General features: G+C 39.5%; 3 protein-coding genes across 3 annotated transcripts; 1 reads left to right on the top strand and 2 right to left on the bottom strand.

Annotated features, from left to right (window-relative positions):
* Positions 1-757: 757 nt before the first annotated feature.
* PVX_118605 (hypothetical protein, conserved) lies at positions 758-2,641 on the top strand (the record flags this gene model as incomplete). The annotated part of the gene is made up of 1 exon (XM_001615963.1): positions 758-2,641. One exon carries the CDS (start codon positions 758-760, stop codon positions 2,639-2,641), a length of 1,884 nt encoding a protein of 627 aa, XP_001616013.1.
* A 674-nt stretch (positions 2,642-3,315) lies between these two features.
* On the bottom strand, positions 3,316-13,837 carry PVX_118600 (hypothetical protein, conserved; the record flags this gene model as incomplete). The annotated part of the gene is made up of 15 exons (XM_001615962.1): positions 13,415-13,837; positions 12,879-13,285; positions 12,730-12,782; positions 12,363-12,600; positions 12,011-12,214; positions 11,787-11,873; positions 11,507-11,595; positions 10,972-11,346; positions 10,571-10,764; positions 10,324-10,436; positions 7,757-10,195; positions 4,822-7,514; positions 4,287-4,575; positions 3,608-4,105; positions 3,316-3,483 (listed from the first exon to the last, which is right to left on the bottom strand). Exons 1-15 carry the CDS (start codon positions 13,692-13,694, stop codon positions 3,316-3,318), a joined length of 8,127 nt encoding a protein of 2,708 aa, XP_001616012.1. The 5' UTR covers positions 13,695-13,837.
* Positions 13,838-14,422: 585 nt separating this feature from the next.
* Positions 14,423-17,499, bottom strand: PVX_118595 (DNA repair metallo-beta-lactamase protein, putative; the record flags this gene model as incomplete). Its single annotated transcript, XM_001615961.1, has 2 exons — positions 16,940-17,499; positions 14,423-16,641 (listed from the first exon to the last, which is right to left on the bottom strand). Exons 1-2 carry the CDS (start codon positions 17,028-17,030, stop codon positions 14,423-14,425), a joined length of 2,310 nt encoding a protein of 769 aa, XP_001616011.1. The 5' UTR covers positions 17,031-17,499.
* Positions 17,500-18,633: the final 1,134 nt, after the last annotated feature.

Below are 18,633 nucleotides of genomic sequence, written 5' to 3'. Positions count from 1 at the left end.
GAAAAAAGACTTTTCAAAAGTATGCATATGCATATACATTTGCGATGTATGAAAATATTCTACGCGTTGTAGCTTTATCTGCATATGCCAGCTTTTCATGTGTACTGCTTTTTTTAAGGCCAGTCGTACAACGCAATTTTAAAAGTATCCACATACGGTAAGGCAAGCTTTTGGTGTACACAGGAGAAAAAAAAAAAAAAAAGTAACAATTTAAAAAGAAAAAGCAGCATTATAATACACCACGCCAAATGTAAATTATATTGTGGAACAAAGGGAAGGTTTACGCCACATGAGAAAGCTCGCGCTGCACATACATAGTTGTTACAAAGTAGGCGAAGCATCCTCATCTGCGTTTAACCCCCATTTTAGAGCAAGCGCGAATGAAATAAATATACAGCCATAGGAAAAGGCTAATCAAAAAGCCGCACAGAAGAATAACTCTGCACCGTAGGGGGCACACCAAGAAAAAAACAAAACTGCCCATCTGTATGCGCTGCAGAATATTCGCACCATAGCGCGAATCCCTAGGAGGGGAAAAAAAAAAAAAAGACAGACAAGCAGGTAGGCAAACAGACAAGCAGGTAGGCAAACAGACAAGCAGGTAGGCAAACAGACAGGCAGGTAAACAAACAAACAAACAAACAGGCTGAGTGACAGAATACAGTTCTCCAAAAAACGAGACATCATAAATGACAAGTATCCACCAGCCGGAGTGAAAAAACACGACGCGCGCGCAGCACCAACATATATGTGAAAAATGGAGAAGGCCACAGTCAAGGGGAGCTTATTCGATGACGACGTGGACGTCCAGGATTATGACGTTATGCGGAGAAGACTCGACTTCCTGCAGGGAGAAATGACCATGCCGCCAAACAGCATGAAAAGTGTTATTGACAAAACAGCCGCTTTCGTTAAAAAAAATGGAAAAATATTCGAGCAAAAAATCTACAAGGAGAAGGAAAAACAGTTCAGTTTTATAAATCCCTCGCACCCCTACTTTTACTATTATCAGTACAAGCTACATGAACTATTCATAGGGGCAGAGGAAAAAAGTTTAGTCCCCAAAGCCATTTTAGAAATAAAAAAAAGGGAAGATCTAAACAAAGCCAGTAATAATGAACACATATTAAAAATATGCGATTTTATAAAAGAAGACAATAAACAAGAAAAAAATAAAATTATCTATGCCATAGATGATCAGGCGAATCAGGAAATTACACAAGAGAAGGAGGAAAAAATTGAAGTAAAGGAAGATATATACACAATTACAACTCCATTTATCAGCTCAGTCGACGTCGACTTAATCAAAACAACAGCGTTATTTGTTGCAAGGAATGGAAATCAATTTTTAAATGAACTCATAGACAGAGAAAAAAATAACAATCAGTATGATTTTCTGCGAGCAAATAATCTTTACTTTAATTACTTTTCAAAACTTATCGATATATATGTGAAGTGCCTACTACCAAATGATGACATAATAAACAAATTAAAAAAATATTCCACGAACAAAAGCGATATTATAAACTACTCGTACTGTGTTTACAATTTTAATATGAAAAAGAAGGAAGAAGAAGAGCGAAAAATGGAACAAAAAACAAAATGTGATACCTTCTACGATTGGACCAATTTCTCCGTTGTGGAAACAATTAACTTTGACGAAAATGACGATTATCTTCCCCAATCCATTGACTTTAACAATGTCGAAAATTATGTCCTAAGTCAGCTCTTCGATACGGATAAAAAGTACACGAATTTGGAAAAAATTAAAAACATCTCTTATCATGATAGCAATGTAAACAAAACAGTGTACGCAGATGATGACATGATGGAACGAATGGACAATGAAACATTTGATGCAGATACGGATAAGCAGTATACCGATCAAGCAGAAGGAGAGGAGGAATATTATGAAAAAGGGGTCGGACGAATCAAAATGAGAGACAAACATCATAGTAATGGGTACGAAGAGGAATCCTTAGATAGCTCCCAAGAAAGGGAAAACGTAAAGGGTAAAAAATACGCTAAACAGGGACCAAAAGAAAGAAAAATGAACGAAGAAAATAATGACGCGGAAGGTGATAACACATTAGATGAAGAGCAAGTTGCGGAGAGGAAAGTCGGCGAGGAAGACGATGACGATGATGATAATGAAGAAAGAATCATAGTTGTAAAGAATTACGAAAAATCAAAAAAACATCGCCTAAACAATCAAAACATGCACTTGTGCCCAATCACAAATCAACCAATTGACATCAACGATATGACGAAACATTTGAAAACGTTATTATTGGATCCGCAGTGGAAGGAACAGAAAGATAAGCTATATGAAAAGGCAAAGAAGGAAGCATCCTTCACGCCCCTTGAAGATATTGAAGGAAATTTATCTCTTTTTGTCATTAACAGACCAGATCTTTTTGGCTCCATTGACGAAGAAATTAATGAACACACATTAAATGAAAATAAAAAAAACACCAAGAATATGAAGACCAATAAGAAGGAGGAAGACGTCTACAGTTATATTCATAATATTTACAATAAAATTCTGCCAGGGCCATCCATGGCTCACTACCCGCAAAATGGAGACAGTACGAAAAGGGACTCGACTGATCAAAAAAGTAAAAAACAAAGAAAAGGTTAAGAATTAATTAGGCGAATACGCTGGTAAGCAGCTTACACCATTGACCACCCAAAATGGTTTTGTTTTATCCACCAGTTGGTGGTCACCAATGAAGATTCGTCGCGTCTGTAAAACTGTGAACAGGAAAGGGTTATTTTTACAATGCCAACAAAAAAAAGTGATTCCTACCTGTTCGTGTAATACATTGCAAATTAAAAAAAAATAAAAAATAGCTACATTTACAGCTAAATAGCTAGTTTTTTTTTTTTTTTTTTTTTTTTTTTATTTGGTGTGCAAGGCTTTTTTGAATAATAAAAAAAGCTAGCTATCCCATAGTGGTCATATTGCCTACTTTGCAACATGGCCACTTACCACTTACCACTTACCCCTTACCCCTTCTGATTTCCCCCCCTCTGCTTTTTAATTTAATTTTACCTCATTTTAGTTTAATTTTTTTGTCCCCTCACAAAATTTTAACTGTTTTTCGTTTGTTCATCATTTTTTGGTATATAAACTCCCTTTAAATAAAAATCTACCTTTTCTCCATCGGCCACGTCAATGAAGTATTTTTTTGTTACGTCGCTCTTGCTGGTTGGCCTGCGTCGATAAGGCGAAAAATGTACGCGTAGCATTGTTTACATCCATGCATAATTAAAATGCGGGAAGATAAGAAGTACTAAAAAAAATAAAAAGACTTACGTGAATGTTACTATAATGTAATCGGGAAACAGAAAAGGGTTATTCCAGTTTTCGTCTTTTCCAAGGTTCACGTCATGCATGTCGTACGTTTTTCCAAATAGGATGTCTTTCGTTTTGCTGAAGTGGAATACCTTATTATCGGCGCCTTTTAAGGAGTAAGAATTCTGCATCGTAAAAGTAAGAAAAAAAAAAGGAGATTTCTGCTTGCGAACGTTTCAACGTTATGTTTGCAAGAGAAAACGTTTCATTTTTTCATCCTCTCTTTTTTCGTATTTTTTTTCCTAGTACTCCGCTAGACGGGTCGCCCTCCTTTACGGCCCACGTGGCGGGAAATCTCGTCGTGTTAAACAAAAACAGACAAAGCTTGTACACTTTTAATTCACTAAAGCTGATGGAAATGAAATAGACGCTGTCCCTCATTTCAATTTCGCTATATATTATTTTCCCCGCCTTTATTTTGTCAGAAAGGTTGCTCTCAATTTCGTTCAGCTCTTTGCAATTTTCGATTTTCTGATTTTTCCTTTTCAAGTTGTTAAACTCTCGAAATATGGGCTGGTTCTCTTTGATAATTAAAAAGGGCACATTATAATGACATTCGACACAAAACCTTTGTTGCCTTTTACTTGTTAAATATTGGAATGTTAAAAAATCCTCTTGTATGTACTTTTTCTCTATTTTATTTTTCACGGGCAAATTACGGCTTGGGTTGTTTTTTAGTTCGTTTTTCAGCTTCAGCTCGTCTACTTCTAGCTTTACGCATACCTTACCTTTGCTCTTAATGTGGTACTGAAAAGGGGGCGCGCACGCGCAAGGGGGGTATGCATATGTGAGTATACCTACACACATCCATATATATGCACATCTGTGTAGTCGCGAGGACTCCCCAACGTGCAACGCGAACAAAAATACGAGTTCGCAAAAAATTGACAAAGCAGTAATGGCTTATGTGGCCCACATCTGTGTTTACAATTTTCGTGTTGGAATGGTCAAACTCTTCGTGGTCTATGTAAACATTTTTTATTTGAAGGAACTTCTTCGTGTATATGTACGAGTAAAAAGGAACGTCCTGCTGATTGCAAAAATAAAACTTCAAATTTTTGTTTCTCAAAAAAACCTCATCAAAGTATTCATTCACTTTGTTCACGTCTTCATATAATATGTCATTAATCTCTTCGCTTTTGTACATTTTATCAATTCTTTTGTACGCCTTTCTGTTGAAATAATTAAAATCGAATTTTACCCTCTTGCCGTAAGAGCTACCAAAAAAATAAGAAAAAAAGCGAAATGGATGAAGCAAACAGGGGTGTTCATATGTGCTATCACTTTTTAGTTGGTGTCCATTTAATTGCTTAAATTGTCACTGTAGGAGATGCTATGGGGGCTACGCTTGTCTACAACTATATGCCTATTCGTATTTACGCTCCCGCTCATGTGTATCCTTCCCCTTGGCGTACTGCTTTCGATTCGCGCGCTTATCTACTAAATTTGCCTCTTTTAATTACATTTTACTGTTATGTAGCAGCGCGATTCTCGGCTTTTCCACATTAACCGATAGGTAAAACTGCAGAGAGAGCAGCTTCCTTAATTTTTCATTTAAAGCATCGCAAGCAGGTTCACTCTTCACTTCAGAGGTGGCGTCCATCGGACTGGCATAGCTATACTTGCAGTCAATTTTGTATAAGTGTTTTCCTTCTTTATGTAAAACGTTTTCCAAAAATATTTTCACCTTTGTTTTCTCGTTTTTGTCCATATACTTGTTCGCGCCCTCAATTCTGATTTCGCGCCCTTCATCAGACATGTTTTCGCCATCTGCGGCGTCGGACAAGTGGGACGAATCCTCAGTTGTCTCACCCTCCCCGCATCGGATTTCATATTTTTCATTTGAATCTTCGTCAATCTGCTTCTCTCTTTTATACCCCCTTTGTGCCGCTGCCTCCCCTTCTGCTGCACCTTTTTTTCCTCTTCCCCCCTTTTCATCCCTAATGTGATGAATTTTACTGAAAGTGTAGTGGACCCTTTTCCGCAAATTGGACGAGTTAAATAGGTCGATTTCGCGCGGTTTTAATATTTCTTCAAAACACTTGCATATTTTGTCTACTTCTTCGTTTTTCTCGTTCCTGTTTAGCTCTTCGAATTTTTTAAAAATTTCCTTATTTATAAAAATTGAGTTAAAAAAAATGCATTTATCGCCATTTTTCGTTTCCCTGTGTGGGCTCAACAAGTGAAGCGATTTTACTTGGGAGGCAATAACCATTTTGAAGGATCTTTCGCTTTTGCTCAAATTCAACGTAATTTTATCCTCATACAAATTGACATTATCTGCATGCAAGTGGACTTTTACAAAGGAACTTTTCATGGAACTTAATACATTTTCGAATTGGAAAAAGTCCACAAAAAAGTTACTTCTCAAGCCGAAGCAGTATTCCCTCTTTTCGCGTAGAACGTTACTCAAGTACTGATAATAGAGGTCTTCCTTTTTTTCGTTTTTCCCTTTATATGCAGCGCTTAAGTGTTTTAATTTGCTGCACTTTCCACAATTCAAGGTATCTAAATTGACCGCCTTACAACGCGCAGTTTCTCCTTTGCCCAATTTGTATTCACTTACAAAACGGGAAATGCCTGGCCACTCCTTCCTCATAATTAAATTGTCTATGCACAAGTGGAATGCTTCATTTAAGCTGTCATCTATGTGGGCGGGCGAACGCAGCTTCAGGCGAAGGTCATATTTGTTCTTATTGCTTACTATAACGTATATGGTGCCATTTTCTCTGTTCAATTCGCAGCAGTAGCTTTTGAATAAGTTTGTGGCATCATCTGGGGGGTGGCATTTCTCTTCTTCCATTTTCGCTGGGTTTATTTTGTCCCTCTTCACACTGCTCAGCTGCTCCCCTGTGATTTCCCCTCGTTCGTACTTAAAGTCCAGTTCGCGTTTATTCCTCTTCACAAAATTGACAAAATTGTAATCGACTTTATTGTTCAGCCCGTGTAGGAGCTTATGTACCCACACAAGTTTCTCCACCCCTTTATTTGACCTTCTGTTCGTATGTTCACCCCTACCATGGGGGAAATCCCCATCCGAATTTAACCCTCCCTGGTGAATTATTTCATCTGGAGGTTTTTCTTCTTCCCCTTTTCCATCCACACCGTGTGTTTGCTTTTCCTTTGCTTCAAATGTTGAGTCCATTTGGAGCACAAAATTTTGAAACTCTGCCAACACGTCTTCATCAAAATTGGGGGGAAAAAACTTCTTCATTTGCTTGAAATATTCATTGATTGTTCCTCCCCCCGTTTGGTCATCCTTTTTTTCTTTTTTAATGAAAAGCAGTTCGTCCATAAGTTCGTCTACAAACGAGTCTGTCGAGTTTGCCTTCGTTCCCTGCTCCTCTTTTGCCTCATTTCCTACACAAGTAGTGGCCCCCTTTTCGCACCATCCCCCATCACATACGACCATTTTGATATAGCTAAACAAAGATAGCAATAAGTCTTCTTCTCTCATTAGGACAAAATCAAATGTGTGTTTGGCAAAATAACAAGACACTTTTATAACTTCCCGATAATGAAAATATTTCAACTTTACGGGAAACTTCAATTTTACAAAATTGTTATCTTTAGTTATACCATCATCATGAAAGAGCAGCAGTCTAAATTCGTGCGTTTTGCTTTTATTTCCCTTTACTTCGTTTGAGTGACAATCCGCCATGATGACACAGCCGTGTATTGGCCGACCGTCTTCCGCTGATTGTTCTCCCTTCCAAAGGGGACCCCCCTCCATATATTCTGCGCCCTCTTGCTTACCACAGGAGTGCTTTTCCTCTTTTAATTCTTCCCCATTTTGACAAAAAAACCCCTTATCCTTTGCCCTTTTCACGTTATTAACCTTCGCAAAGGTGTAAAAGTCTTCATAGTAGCAATCCAACTTGGGCATACAATTCCAAACCACCACGTACTCCTTTTTGTGATAATTATATTCAAATTCGTTGTTGCCCTCTTGGCACATTTCATAAGAAATGTCTAACTCGTTTAAATTTTTTACCTTCACGTGGAATGTATCGCTACATATTCCAACGTAATTCTTTCCCCTTTTCGTATCAGCAGGGTTGGTACTACCTAACCTTTTGTCATGCTTTATTTTTACGCTTCCATTTTTACACTCTCCCTCAATTAGGATGTCTCTTCGAAATGTGTTCCAGTTTATCTGCAGGGAAAATTGGAAGGGGTGGGCTGTTAAGCGGCGGCGCGAAAGGGAAGGGGCAAATGAGCACTACCTCAAATGATGACAGCGTTTCGTTTAGCCACTTTTGTGTCACTTCTTAGCCCCTCACTGGGCATCATAAATGCCCCACTGCTCGATCCACTGTGCATGCAGTGTTGCCCATCTCGCTTCGCATCTCCCTCTTCGCCGCTCCCTCTCTGCATTACGCTGAGGGGGGGAGTTACACTCCCCGCATGCGGGAGGAAGACGAAGAAGAGGAAAACCGTCTCTCTTAGCGGAAGCAGTAACAAATTGGAGGGGTACATCAAAAGGTGCGCCGCAAACTCGGCCTCGCTGTTATGTATGTACAAATCTTTATTCGCATGATGTTTATAAATTCCTTGCAAGTTGTCTCTAAGGTGGTGGCAACGAGAAGGTTCTTCCATCAAACTAGCCATCTTTCCATTTTCCACTATGTATTTTTCCTGCCCAAACTGGTAAGAATAGCCATCTCCATCTGTACATGCCAAAAATTTACTCTCGAAAAAGTGGATGCAACAATCGTATTTAAAGGAACACCTGCACAAGTCGCACTGGTACTTATCACCCTCCTGCTTAATACAACTCTTGTCTATTTCGTTTTCTAAAAAGGAGAGAAAGTTTCTCCTGAAATGGTTAAGCAGATTCTCGCGTTTCAGTGTGCTCCTTTTTTTGCCCTTATTTTTAAAGGCAGACAAATAAAGCATATACAGGGTGACGAACCCGCACTTCTTCTCAGACGTCTGGCCCAACTTTATCAATTTTAAGTCTTTATCTAAGTTTCCAATTTTCACCATATTGCAAAAACAGTAATGGGAGTAGCTATTGCGGAAGAAGAAGGAGTCTCTACTTATTTCGATCCCTTTGCACCTGGTCAAGATTCTCCCCTTAACATTTTTTTGGAGCATATACTTACCCATGTAAAAAATTACGCTCATGTTCATTTCGTGGTATCCGTAATGATTCACTAGAAAATATAAAAGGATTTTTTTTTTCTCATGTGGTTTTAGGCAGTATTCCCCCTCTTCAACTTTGAGAATGTGCACACTTTTGCTCTTTGCCTTTTTTGTCCAGTTCTTACCCCCGCGGCGTTCTTCTCTTTGCTCCCTTTGCAGAGTTGCCTCTTTCTTCCCATTCTTTTCATACTTCCCACTCTTCCCATTTCCCCCCCTTTCTACTTCCCCCCTTTTAAACATTTCACTGGCCGCATTTCCAACCAACACGTACATGCTAACTGCATCACTGCCTCCCCTTTCGTAAAAATATTTTATCACCCTTTTGTTCAAACTGCGAAAGCATTCTCTGTCTGGGGGGGCACTCGCTTCCCCGCTAGTTTGGCCCCCTTTCACATTTTTCTTACTTAACAATTGGTCTGTTCCTTTATCTGTGTTTCCCTTTTTGTCAACCGCCTTGCTGCTCTCCACCTCGCTGCCATCCGGCCTGTTCTCTCCCCCTTCACATATTTTTGTTTTCACCCGATCGGTGCTGCTTCTGCCGCTTCTACCCTCGGTGGTGCTTTTTTCGCCCCCCTTTTTAGCTGATCGCATGTCACGCAGCACATCTACGTAGTTGTAATAGCATATCTGGTACGCTTCTTTGTCAGCAGAAGGGTCTTCCTCTTTCCGTTTACCCCCTGCGTCATCGTCGGGAATTCCACCACAGATGGGCGTTTCTCTTTCTTCAACTTTCAACGCGTTGGTGTTCTCCCCCTGGATAACTCCTCTACGCTTGTCAGACGAAATGCCCTTTTCCCCTTTAGACAAACCATCCAAATGAATTAAATCCCCAAAGCGGTAATTAACATAAAAGTCGCTTCCATTTTTTATAGTAAAACTGGTCTTATATAAATGCAGCGGATTTAGCAAAAGGCACTTGGTCAATTTTTTCGTCTTCACATGTACAATGGGCTTAACTATATTAGCGTATACATTCATGCAGAACGCGACAAACTTTTTTTTCTTGTTTTTCTTCCCAAAGTAGCTCTTCTTTTTACTCTGTTTTTTTTTTAAACTTTCATCTTGACTTATCTCGGAGTAGCTCGAACACGTGCCACCCTCTGCTGAAGACGAGTCTTCATACTTCGAAATATCATTTTCGAATCGTTCATTCCATTTTTTATTTTTAATTATTTTATTCTCCCTAACGCACACCAGAGGAAATCCGTCGTTTTCCTCGCCCCCATTTTTTTGTATTTCTAACAAATCTCCAATGCTTATATCCGATCCCTTGCTCAAATTTTTTACTACCAAAAGGAAGCAATAATTTTTGTAATTTTCATGTTTTTCTTGAGGCTTAAAAATGATATATACCTTTTGCCTCTTTTTGTACGACAAGGTGAATTTTTTGGGGTATATATACACAGGGCACATTTTTTTCTTTTTTTTTTTTTTTTCCTTTCTCCCCTTCTCCCTTTCTTCCTCCTTCGGTGAGGACTTCCCCTCTGCTACTTCATCGTATAATAAATGTGGACACGTAACATTGAACACCTCATTGTAGTAGTACACCCCTTTGTCTTCTTTGTCCAAAATGGTTTGCTTCTCCTCCCTTTCCGAGTTTGCCTTTACGTATACGCTACATGACACTTTTAGGTCAATCAGCCCGTTGTTTAGGACCTCCACTTCGGCAACGTTGTACCCGCTGTTAACCTTAAATCAGTGGGGGAGGTACCCTTTACGTGAATAACCAGTCCGGGGAAAGGAACCCCTAGGGTTACAGCAACATGCAGCTAGGCACACATGTGTAGCGCAACATTTGCTCAACTCTGAGTGACTACCTGGATGTCCGGAAATCTAATCGAGTGCAAAGAAGTGCTGTGGAAAAAGTAACTCAAGTTGTCTCTTCCTCCCCCTTGCAGGTATTCTGCTACCTTCCCTTCGTAATACTCCCCTGCGTAAAATACGACAAAAAAAAAAAACAAAAAAACAAAAAAAACGTGCTTTTCTGCTACCTCACCTTTGGCTTGTTCCACCCTTTTTGAAAATTATAGCATTAAAAAGGAACAAAGGAAAAGGCGAACCCACCTGGCACGTTCCCATTTATATGTACCAAATTTAAGAGCAGCGGCTCCACCAAGGCTTTAACGCAAAAGGGAAAAACGTTCATTTGGTTCAAGTTTAGAAAGCCGCATTTTATTCTGTCTTCCAGTTCGCCAAAGTCGCATTCGATGTCCGTTACTATGAGGTAATCTTTCTCATATACTCCTATTTTTCCGCTTCTACATTGGTGAAGGTTGTGCAAAAGTGCATACATAGGTAACCATTTGTAAACACGAGTAGAAATATATGTACAAACCCAACGTACGCGAATTCCCGTTCCGCTAAATCGGTTAGAAGAATGACTACCCTCTCACACAGACTGAACACCCTTGTGGAAGACAAAACGAACGGCGGGAAAATGCAAAGTGCCTATTCTCTACCCATACCTAAACGCAAAAGTGACTACCTTCTCCTCTGCCCTTTTCAAGTTCAAGTAATAACAATCTTGCAAAATATTTTCAAAATATAGATTCTCAAAATTATGGGCCAAATTTTGATATAAATAGAGAAAATTCTGAGAGTAACTTTTTACACTATTGAATGTGTAGTAGGTGTCTTCCTTTTCCTTCACTTGAATGATTTTTCCAGCTCCGTTATTTGCCCCCATTTGGGGAGCCTCCTTTGAATCTTCCTTCTTTTTTATGAGCAAATTTAATATGTTTTCCTCCCTTTCAATTTTCTCCTTTTTCTCGTAAAAGCTAAATAGCTTCCTCGGCAATATCAGTACGTTGGTTTCTTGTCCTTCATTTTTAATATAAAATCTGTTACAATGGGGGAGGGGATAAAATGCGCAGAAAAAGGAGTTAATTGGGTGGACATAGAAATGGTTAGAGGTTTACTCAGTTGGTGGAGAGCTATTTTGGTGACCCCACGATACGTTCTTTTATTCATCCATTTTTTTTTTTTTCCCAAATTTATTACGATTTTTTTTTCTTCTCGTGAGACCGAATGGGCCCAAAATTAAAAATTTTCTGGAACTTCAGTTTTGGCATTGAGCGAAACGCTTTTATCTGCAAAGGGGAAATATCGCGACATGCCCTTTTTGTGGGACCCTTCCGAAAAGGTGCATTTCGCTTGGGGCAAACAACTAACAGTTCACATAAAAGTGAAAAGCGGCACATATATATGGGCACATTTAGTGCACACTCGCTTGTTCTAATTCCCCCTTTTTTTCTTTTTTTCTCATTTTAATTATCTGTACGTCTATCGTCTTGTTCCCGGCTTCCGACAGTATTTTTATTTGGTCCCTCTGGTGCTTCAGGGTGAAAACGCTGTAACCTAGTTTGATCTTCCCAATGGGGAGAAATATGGGGGAAAATTGGGAGAAAAATGAGAGAAAAATAGGGAGGAAAATTTCCCCTCATTTACCCTTAGACTAATTATCACATTTTAAGATGCAGGCCATACTGATCGCTCCCTCCTTACCTTCAAGGAATGCCCAGGGGCTATTTGATTGTTCAAATTGTTCTTGGAATTCTCCTCATTCTTGTTGTACACATTAATGATGTCTTTTATGTGAAAGTGGCTCGTGGACGGTGGCACTATAATAACGTGCAGCAGAGTACTCCCTTTGTTCGTGATTAGTAAATCCCTCGTCATCGTTTCGTCTTTGGCTACATCTGTAAAGTACTTTGTGGAGGGGCAGCACCATGCACGTGTGTGTGCAGCGAGGTGTGCTGCTAAACGTATTGCCCAACCGGCCTAACAGATCCTCCCCTTGTTCTCTCCCGTTCAGAAAAGAAGCAGCTCCGCGCTCATGCAGCGAACTCCAACTTACTACTGTAGTGGGACTAATACACAAGTAGTCATTCAAATCCTCCGTTTTGGACAAATTCAACCTGGGGTTCTTTAAATAATTAAGGATCGTGTTTTCCTTTTCTTGATATTTTTTTATTTCCTCCTTCTGCTCTTCTACTTCCTTTTTTAAATCTTCGTCTTTTTTTTTTTTGTACTGCTTTTCCAGTTTGAGCATGTACTTTTTCATGTACTTATCTTTTTCTTCGCCGCTGAGCTTGCTGTTTTTCCGTTGGTAAATTATGCAAAAGGGGAATTAGAAAAAAAAAAAAAAAGAGTGTAAAATTCGCCTCTACAGACAATTACACCCTCATGTGATGATGCTTAATTTTGTTCTAAGCGATGTTTACTATTTTTCAATTTTTTTCTGCTTCTTCAGCTTGTAGGACAGGGTTTCCTTTTCCTGCGATGCAAAGAAAAAAAAAAAAAAAAAACACTCCATCATTTTGAACACTAGCAATGTTAACTTTATGGGGGTAACAACATTTTCTTATTATACTTCTATATTGAGAGGGGGGGTCACTTCACCCTTAGATCCATCCTTTAAGCTGTCACACCCATTTGGAGTTCCCTTATTATCTTCCTTTTTATTTCCTATGTTCATAACAAGGTCGTCCATTCTCTGCTTCCTCATTTTAAATCCTTCCATATCTTTTAAAAATTGGACACTTTTGTTGAGCCCCTTCAAATGGGAACCCTCCCCCTTTTCCGCTGCAAAAGATTCTGTTTTTTCAAGGGGAGATATTTCGTCTAAACACTTTGGCATATTCCTTTCGAAAATTTCATTATTTTTCAGGTTAGTCAACTTGAATTCATTTGAAGGGGGGAACATGCCATCTTCATCCTCTCCGTTGTTAGTTTTGCAATGCTCCGTGTGACACCGCTCCATTTCGCTCCTTCTCTTATCTGCAATGTGTACCATTCGGGCGAATGTGTATGCATGAAATCACGCATGTACACCCATGTGCGTTCGTGCGAACGTGCATACGCATGTGTATTATCCCCTTCACAGGGCTACCAATCTATTCGTATTACTTGTTTTGTTCCCATTATGATGGAGCTTATGAACCTCCTTTTTCATTTTCCTCTCATTTATTTCTTCACTCCCCAGCTCCCTCTCAGTGAAGAGCATTTCGTTAGGAAGCGTGTCATCATTTTGGTCCTTTTCAATATATCTGGTCTCCCCATTCACATCCCATTCGGATGTCTTTACCGATTTTGCACCCGCCGTTTCGACTTCTTTCCTCTCCTTCCCCAACCCCTTTTTAGAAGCTTTATCCTTTTTTCCCTTCTTTTTTTTTTCCATGTTGTACATTTACATGTCTTTTAACCACATCGAGGGGGGCAACATGAGAATTCTCCCTCCAAAGATGGAAAAAAAATTACGCATGCATAGACAGCTACGTTAATAACTACGCAGTGGCACTTCTGTTCCTATTAAAATGCGGTAATGGGTACATTTCCTTTTGCAGCTAATTTTATGGTATGTACTTTTTTTTTTTTTTTATCCGTCAAATGTGTTTGTGCGCTTTTTTGAAAAATGCGCATATGACATGGGGGAATAATTGCACAAAAAAAAAAAAAAAAAAAATAGCAATAAAAGGCGAAGAAAAAGCGATGCGACATAAAAAAGCGTAACAAACTGCCAGCCAAACGAACAAAAAAAGAAGAAGATAAATTAAAGAGAGGCATTAAAAAATGACATTAAAATCGCACGTGCTGTCATGCCATACGTGCGTTTGACCTACATGGACGCGCATATTTAAAGGCATATTAACGCCTAGCCGCTGTTGAGAAATGCCTCCAGGCATGAGCACTCAAGTAGGGTCCCATACGGCATCCTCCCAAATGTCTACATGAGCGTAAGATGGTGGATACGAAAACAGTCGACAAATTGTTACTGCGGAAAGTTTACAAAGGGGGAGCATTATCACCTGTGCTTTTTCACCCCCATTTGTAAGCCTATTCGCTGAGAGAAGAAGCAGAATACCGCTGCGAGACGAAACTGCGAATTGACGTATTCTGCATCCCCCCAGGGGAGTGTCACCGCTTCTCCCTTTTTATGAACGGAAAAAAGGACGTCAACTTGGGTTGGCTGCTATCACTGGAATTTCTTCTCCCCCCAGTTTTGCCTCTTCCAATTTGCTTCCTTGTGTCATTCGTTTTTTCGCCCCTTTTGGATATTTTTTTATTCCTGACCAGGCAGCTCTCATCAGATATTTTTAAAAAATTGAGCACTTCCCGCTGTAAGTTCAGGCACGAGTTGAAGATATTTAGGATCTTCGTCTTTTCCTTCGGGTTGGAAAACACAGTGGGAATTATATTACACGGCTTGATAGACTTTACAAAGCTTTCCAATTCTTCTAAATTCGAATGTTCACTGTATGGGATTAAAAAAATGGAGATTTCATTTTTTTGATAAAAGGAATATTTTTTCACCCATCCTGTGGGGATAATATAATAGAAAGAATCAAATTCTTTCTCAATTTCTTCGTCTATTAAATTTTTAAATTTATTTTTTTCAATTCTGGGGAATATATACGAGTAGTTAATGTCAACTATGTGGATCTGCGCTTCCAACTTGTTGTCTGTTATTCTATTTAACATACTTTTATTGTGTAAGAAGGACTCAATTATTATTTTTTTTTTTTCATTCCTAAAATGTATTTTCATGTTGCACGCCTCGGATACGCTTAGGTAAATTTTTTCCTTCCCCAGGTTGTACGTTCCAAACATGAATAGGGTCTTTTTTGGGGGGTTCCCTTCTCCCCCTAAGCCCTTCTCATCCCTGCCCTCCGCTCCACTGGCTTCGCTTTTTTCTTCTCCATGTGTGGTTATCCCCTTCTTTTCCTCGCTGTTTGTTCTACCCACTTTTCCTCCCCATCTTTCTTCTTTATATTTATGCGCGCGGGTTCGTTTGCCCGTCCTAGCAAGGTTAGCCTTGTGCTTCTCCCCCGTCTCTACCGCCACACCCCCCGCTTCAGCGGAATCTTCTCTCACTTTCCTCTTACATATATAAATAATAAAATTAATCAAATAGATTTGCGGCGCGAACAAGTTATTTTTCGACAGGGCATACGTTGTGTCCAGGTAAATGGTCCTTATGTAATTTGAGTCTTCTTCCGATTCGTCCACATCACACGGGGCATTTACTTTTTGCCCACCTTGAGTATCCTCCAACTTGATGAGATCATTCACGCTTTCTTTTTTCGCCTTCACCACCGTCTTCTCTCCTTCAATGGAATGCTCATGTGTAAACCGCGACTCATTCACGTCGATGTCCTCCTCCTTTTTTACCTTTACCTGTTCTCCATTCGTCCTATCGCTCTTGAGTCCATTTCCTCTACTAAGATTCAACGTGGGGTTATCTGACAAATGGTGAAGCAACTCCTTTTTCATCAAAACTTGGGAGTTTATTCCGCTGGGACAAGTTCCATCTTCTAACTTCTCCCCCTCAGAGGTGGCGACGAAGCGAATATTCTTCACATTTTCCTCGTTAATTACCAAGTTGTCATTTAGCCTTTTCTTGCCATCATACAGAAGCAAAATGTCCACCTCGTTCTGATTAAAATATAGAGACAAATCTACGTAAATGAAAAAGTTAAAGTAATTTTCCTTTTCAATAGAATCATACAAATAGAATTCTCTCCCCTTATGTTTAAGTCCCCCAATTAAATCTTCAACATTTTTTAAATAAGCCATTCTGAATTCTTCAAAATTTACAATGTAAGTTTTTCTTTTATAGATATTTAAATGTTCGCTCCTAAAATGGATGTCGTATGGGTTGCCCTTCCAGGAAAAGCTCGTCTTCACCCCGGTGGACAGCTCCCCTTTGTTCGCTATTTCCTCCAATTTTGTAGAAATCAACGTTTCCATTTTGGTTTCTCCATTTTTTTCACCCCTTTTACAACTTAGCACTTTTTTTATCAAAAATGTATGCACATTGGAATAGCGGAAATCGCCTGTGTGTATTATTTTTGTTCCATTGGCAAATTCGAAATAGATAATTACAGACCCAGGGCAATGATTTGCGTCGAGGAAAATTATTTCGAAATTGAAAAGATGGTAATTCTTATTAATTTTTAAATTGTGTATATACTTTTCATTTACCCCAATGATGTTTGTTAGCAACTTTTTCGTTATGGTCGACGAGAAGACGTTCTCGTGGAAGTATTTATTTATGTTGGTGTAATGATCGGCGTGGAAATGCGTCAAGAAATATATCTTCGTGATTTTCTTTTTTTTTTCTTCTTCCTCTTCGCCTAGCAAGGGGGAAAGTCGCCCCCAAGTGGGAGGGGGATCATTTTTCAAAATAGAGCACTCAAAGTGAAGGGCTCACGGGGGGGATTTACAAACAGGCACATTTCAAAGATGTGTTTCTACACATAGGTGTGATGTTCACCCAGGAAGATTATTGCTAGAATGGGTGTTTTTTTTTTTTTTTTTCCCCCTCTTCACAACCATGCACAGTACGGCGGTATCAAAACGGGTGTGCAAAATGTGTTAATAACCATGTGCGTAGAAACACACACGCAGATGCGGCCGCGCCTGCCGCCATACCTGTGACTCTGTCCTTCTTCCTGGTGTAGGGGAATTTATCTACGATGATGAGGGGGTCATTCTGAATCACATGTATGTTATCCTCAGCCATTCTGTCAACTTTCCGGCCTCATTCGGCTTCACTGTTTTTGAAAATGTTCCTGCTCCTCCTTTGCGCTTTGTCTCCAACGATATGCGTTCCCGCGATCTCAAACGGAAGAAGCGAACGAAACGTACGAACGAACGAGCGAACGAACGAGCGAAACGAAATCGTGCCGCGTAATCATTTGTTACATTTTCGCCCCAATCAAGTTCATTGCTCATCGCATCCGGGGAGGAATACCGCGTTACAATGCGACGACTTTCGTCATTTTTTACCTTTCCAGCGAAGAATCACAACTTTTGCATGACAAAAGGGAGGGGGGCTAACACATTATATTTCGTTCATTCGGCGCATGCGCAAATGTATAAGTTTTATGTTTACATTTTCACCTCTTTGCGTTGCTCACCATTTTGTTTGCCTCACCAAAAGAGCATAAGGGGACCAACTGGGCAGAATGAAACAATTTGATTTACCCTTTTAATTGCCGCGTTATTTTTCCAGCTTTATGGACTTCATTCAAAAGTGTCCACGCTGATCGTCGTTTTTTCCTCCCACGGGGTAAGCACCCTTTTTTATGTTTGCCTACTACATGGCAATAAAGCAAAAGCAGTTTTGCTGTTTGACCCCTTTTCGCTTTAAATGCATTATGGCCGCACTTCAACTGAGAGAGAATGAACGGTCACTCCGTTTATCAAAAATGAGGGGCAATACGACATCGAGTTTAGGCGCTCACGTGTACATACATATATACGTACACCCCATTGTATGGGGGAAGCAGCTTTTTTTTTTTTTTTTTTTTCCAACCAACTGGGCAGCCATAATTCGGCAAAACGCACCTCATCACAGCCAACAGTGATGCAACGGTTGTCTTGTTCTGCTACCTCTAAAAGAAGAAAGAGCACCTCCCCATAAAGTTCAAAAGCGCTCATCGGGGAAATTGCCCCATATAAGCATGCCTCTACCTCTTAAAGCTAACATTGCAACGTTTTGCTCAAATCGACATAACAACAATTCCGTTCCATCCTTTTAACTTTACAAATCTGTTCGTTTTCCTTCTCACTTGAGTGATTATCATATTCTCAAAAGTACAACAAACGGTAAAAGCATGAACTTATGCCCCTACGTAGAAACACCATTTTGGGATGACCAAAGGGTAGATTCAAAAAAGAAAAAAATAAAATAATGCCTCTTAAAAATGCTACCGTGGTAAAAATATGCACATTTGTAACCGCACAGAGGCTAAAAAGTTTCTCTCCAAAGAGCATCAAAACAGAGTGCACGTGCAAGACAAAATTGCACAAAAAATTATTTTCTACTAAACATCCCAATAAGGTTTAACTTTGCCGCATTTGTTAAAAAAAAAAAAAAGTGTGAAGCTTTTTTAATATGCTGTCTTCCCCTCCAAAAAGGAAATAAGCATTGTTTTTCTTTTCCCCCTACCCGTACATATACGCATGTTTTGGCGTATACCCCTTTTAGACATCCCCCAATTACCCATCGCTGTGGAAATGGAGACTTCTCCTTTTTTTTTTCGAAGGATATTAGAAGGTCCTTTTTAACCTTAAACCCTTTGTAGTCTAAATGGGGGACTGATGCGTAGTCCATTTTTTTT

The sequence above is a fragment of the Plasmodium vivax genome, chromosome 12 (assembly GCF_000002415.2).
Source record: "Plasmodium vivax chromosome 12, whole genome shotgun sequence".
NCBI classification, from domain to species: Eukaryota; Apicomplexa; class Aconoidasida; order Haemosporida; family Plasmodiidae; genus Plasmodium; species Plasmodium vivax.
Note: the sequence above shows the minus strand (reverse complement) of the source record. Positions and strands in the feature narration are given on the sequence as shown.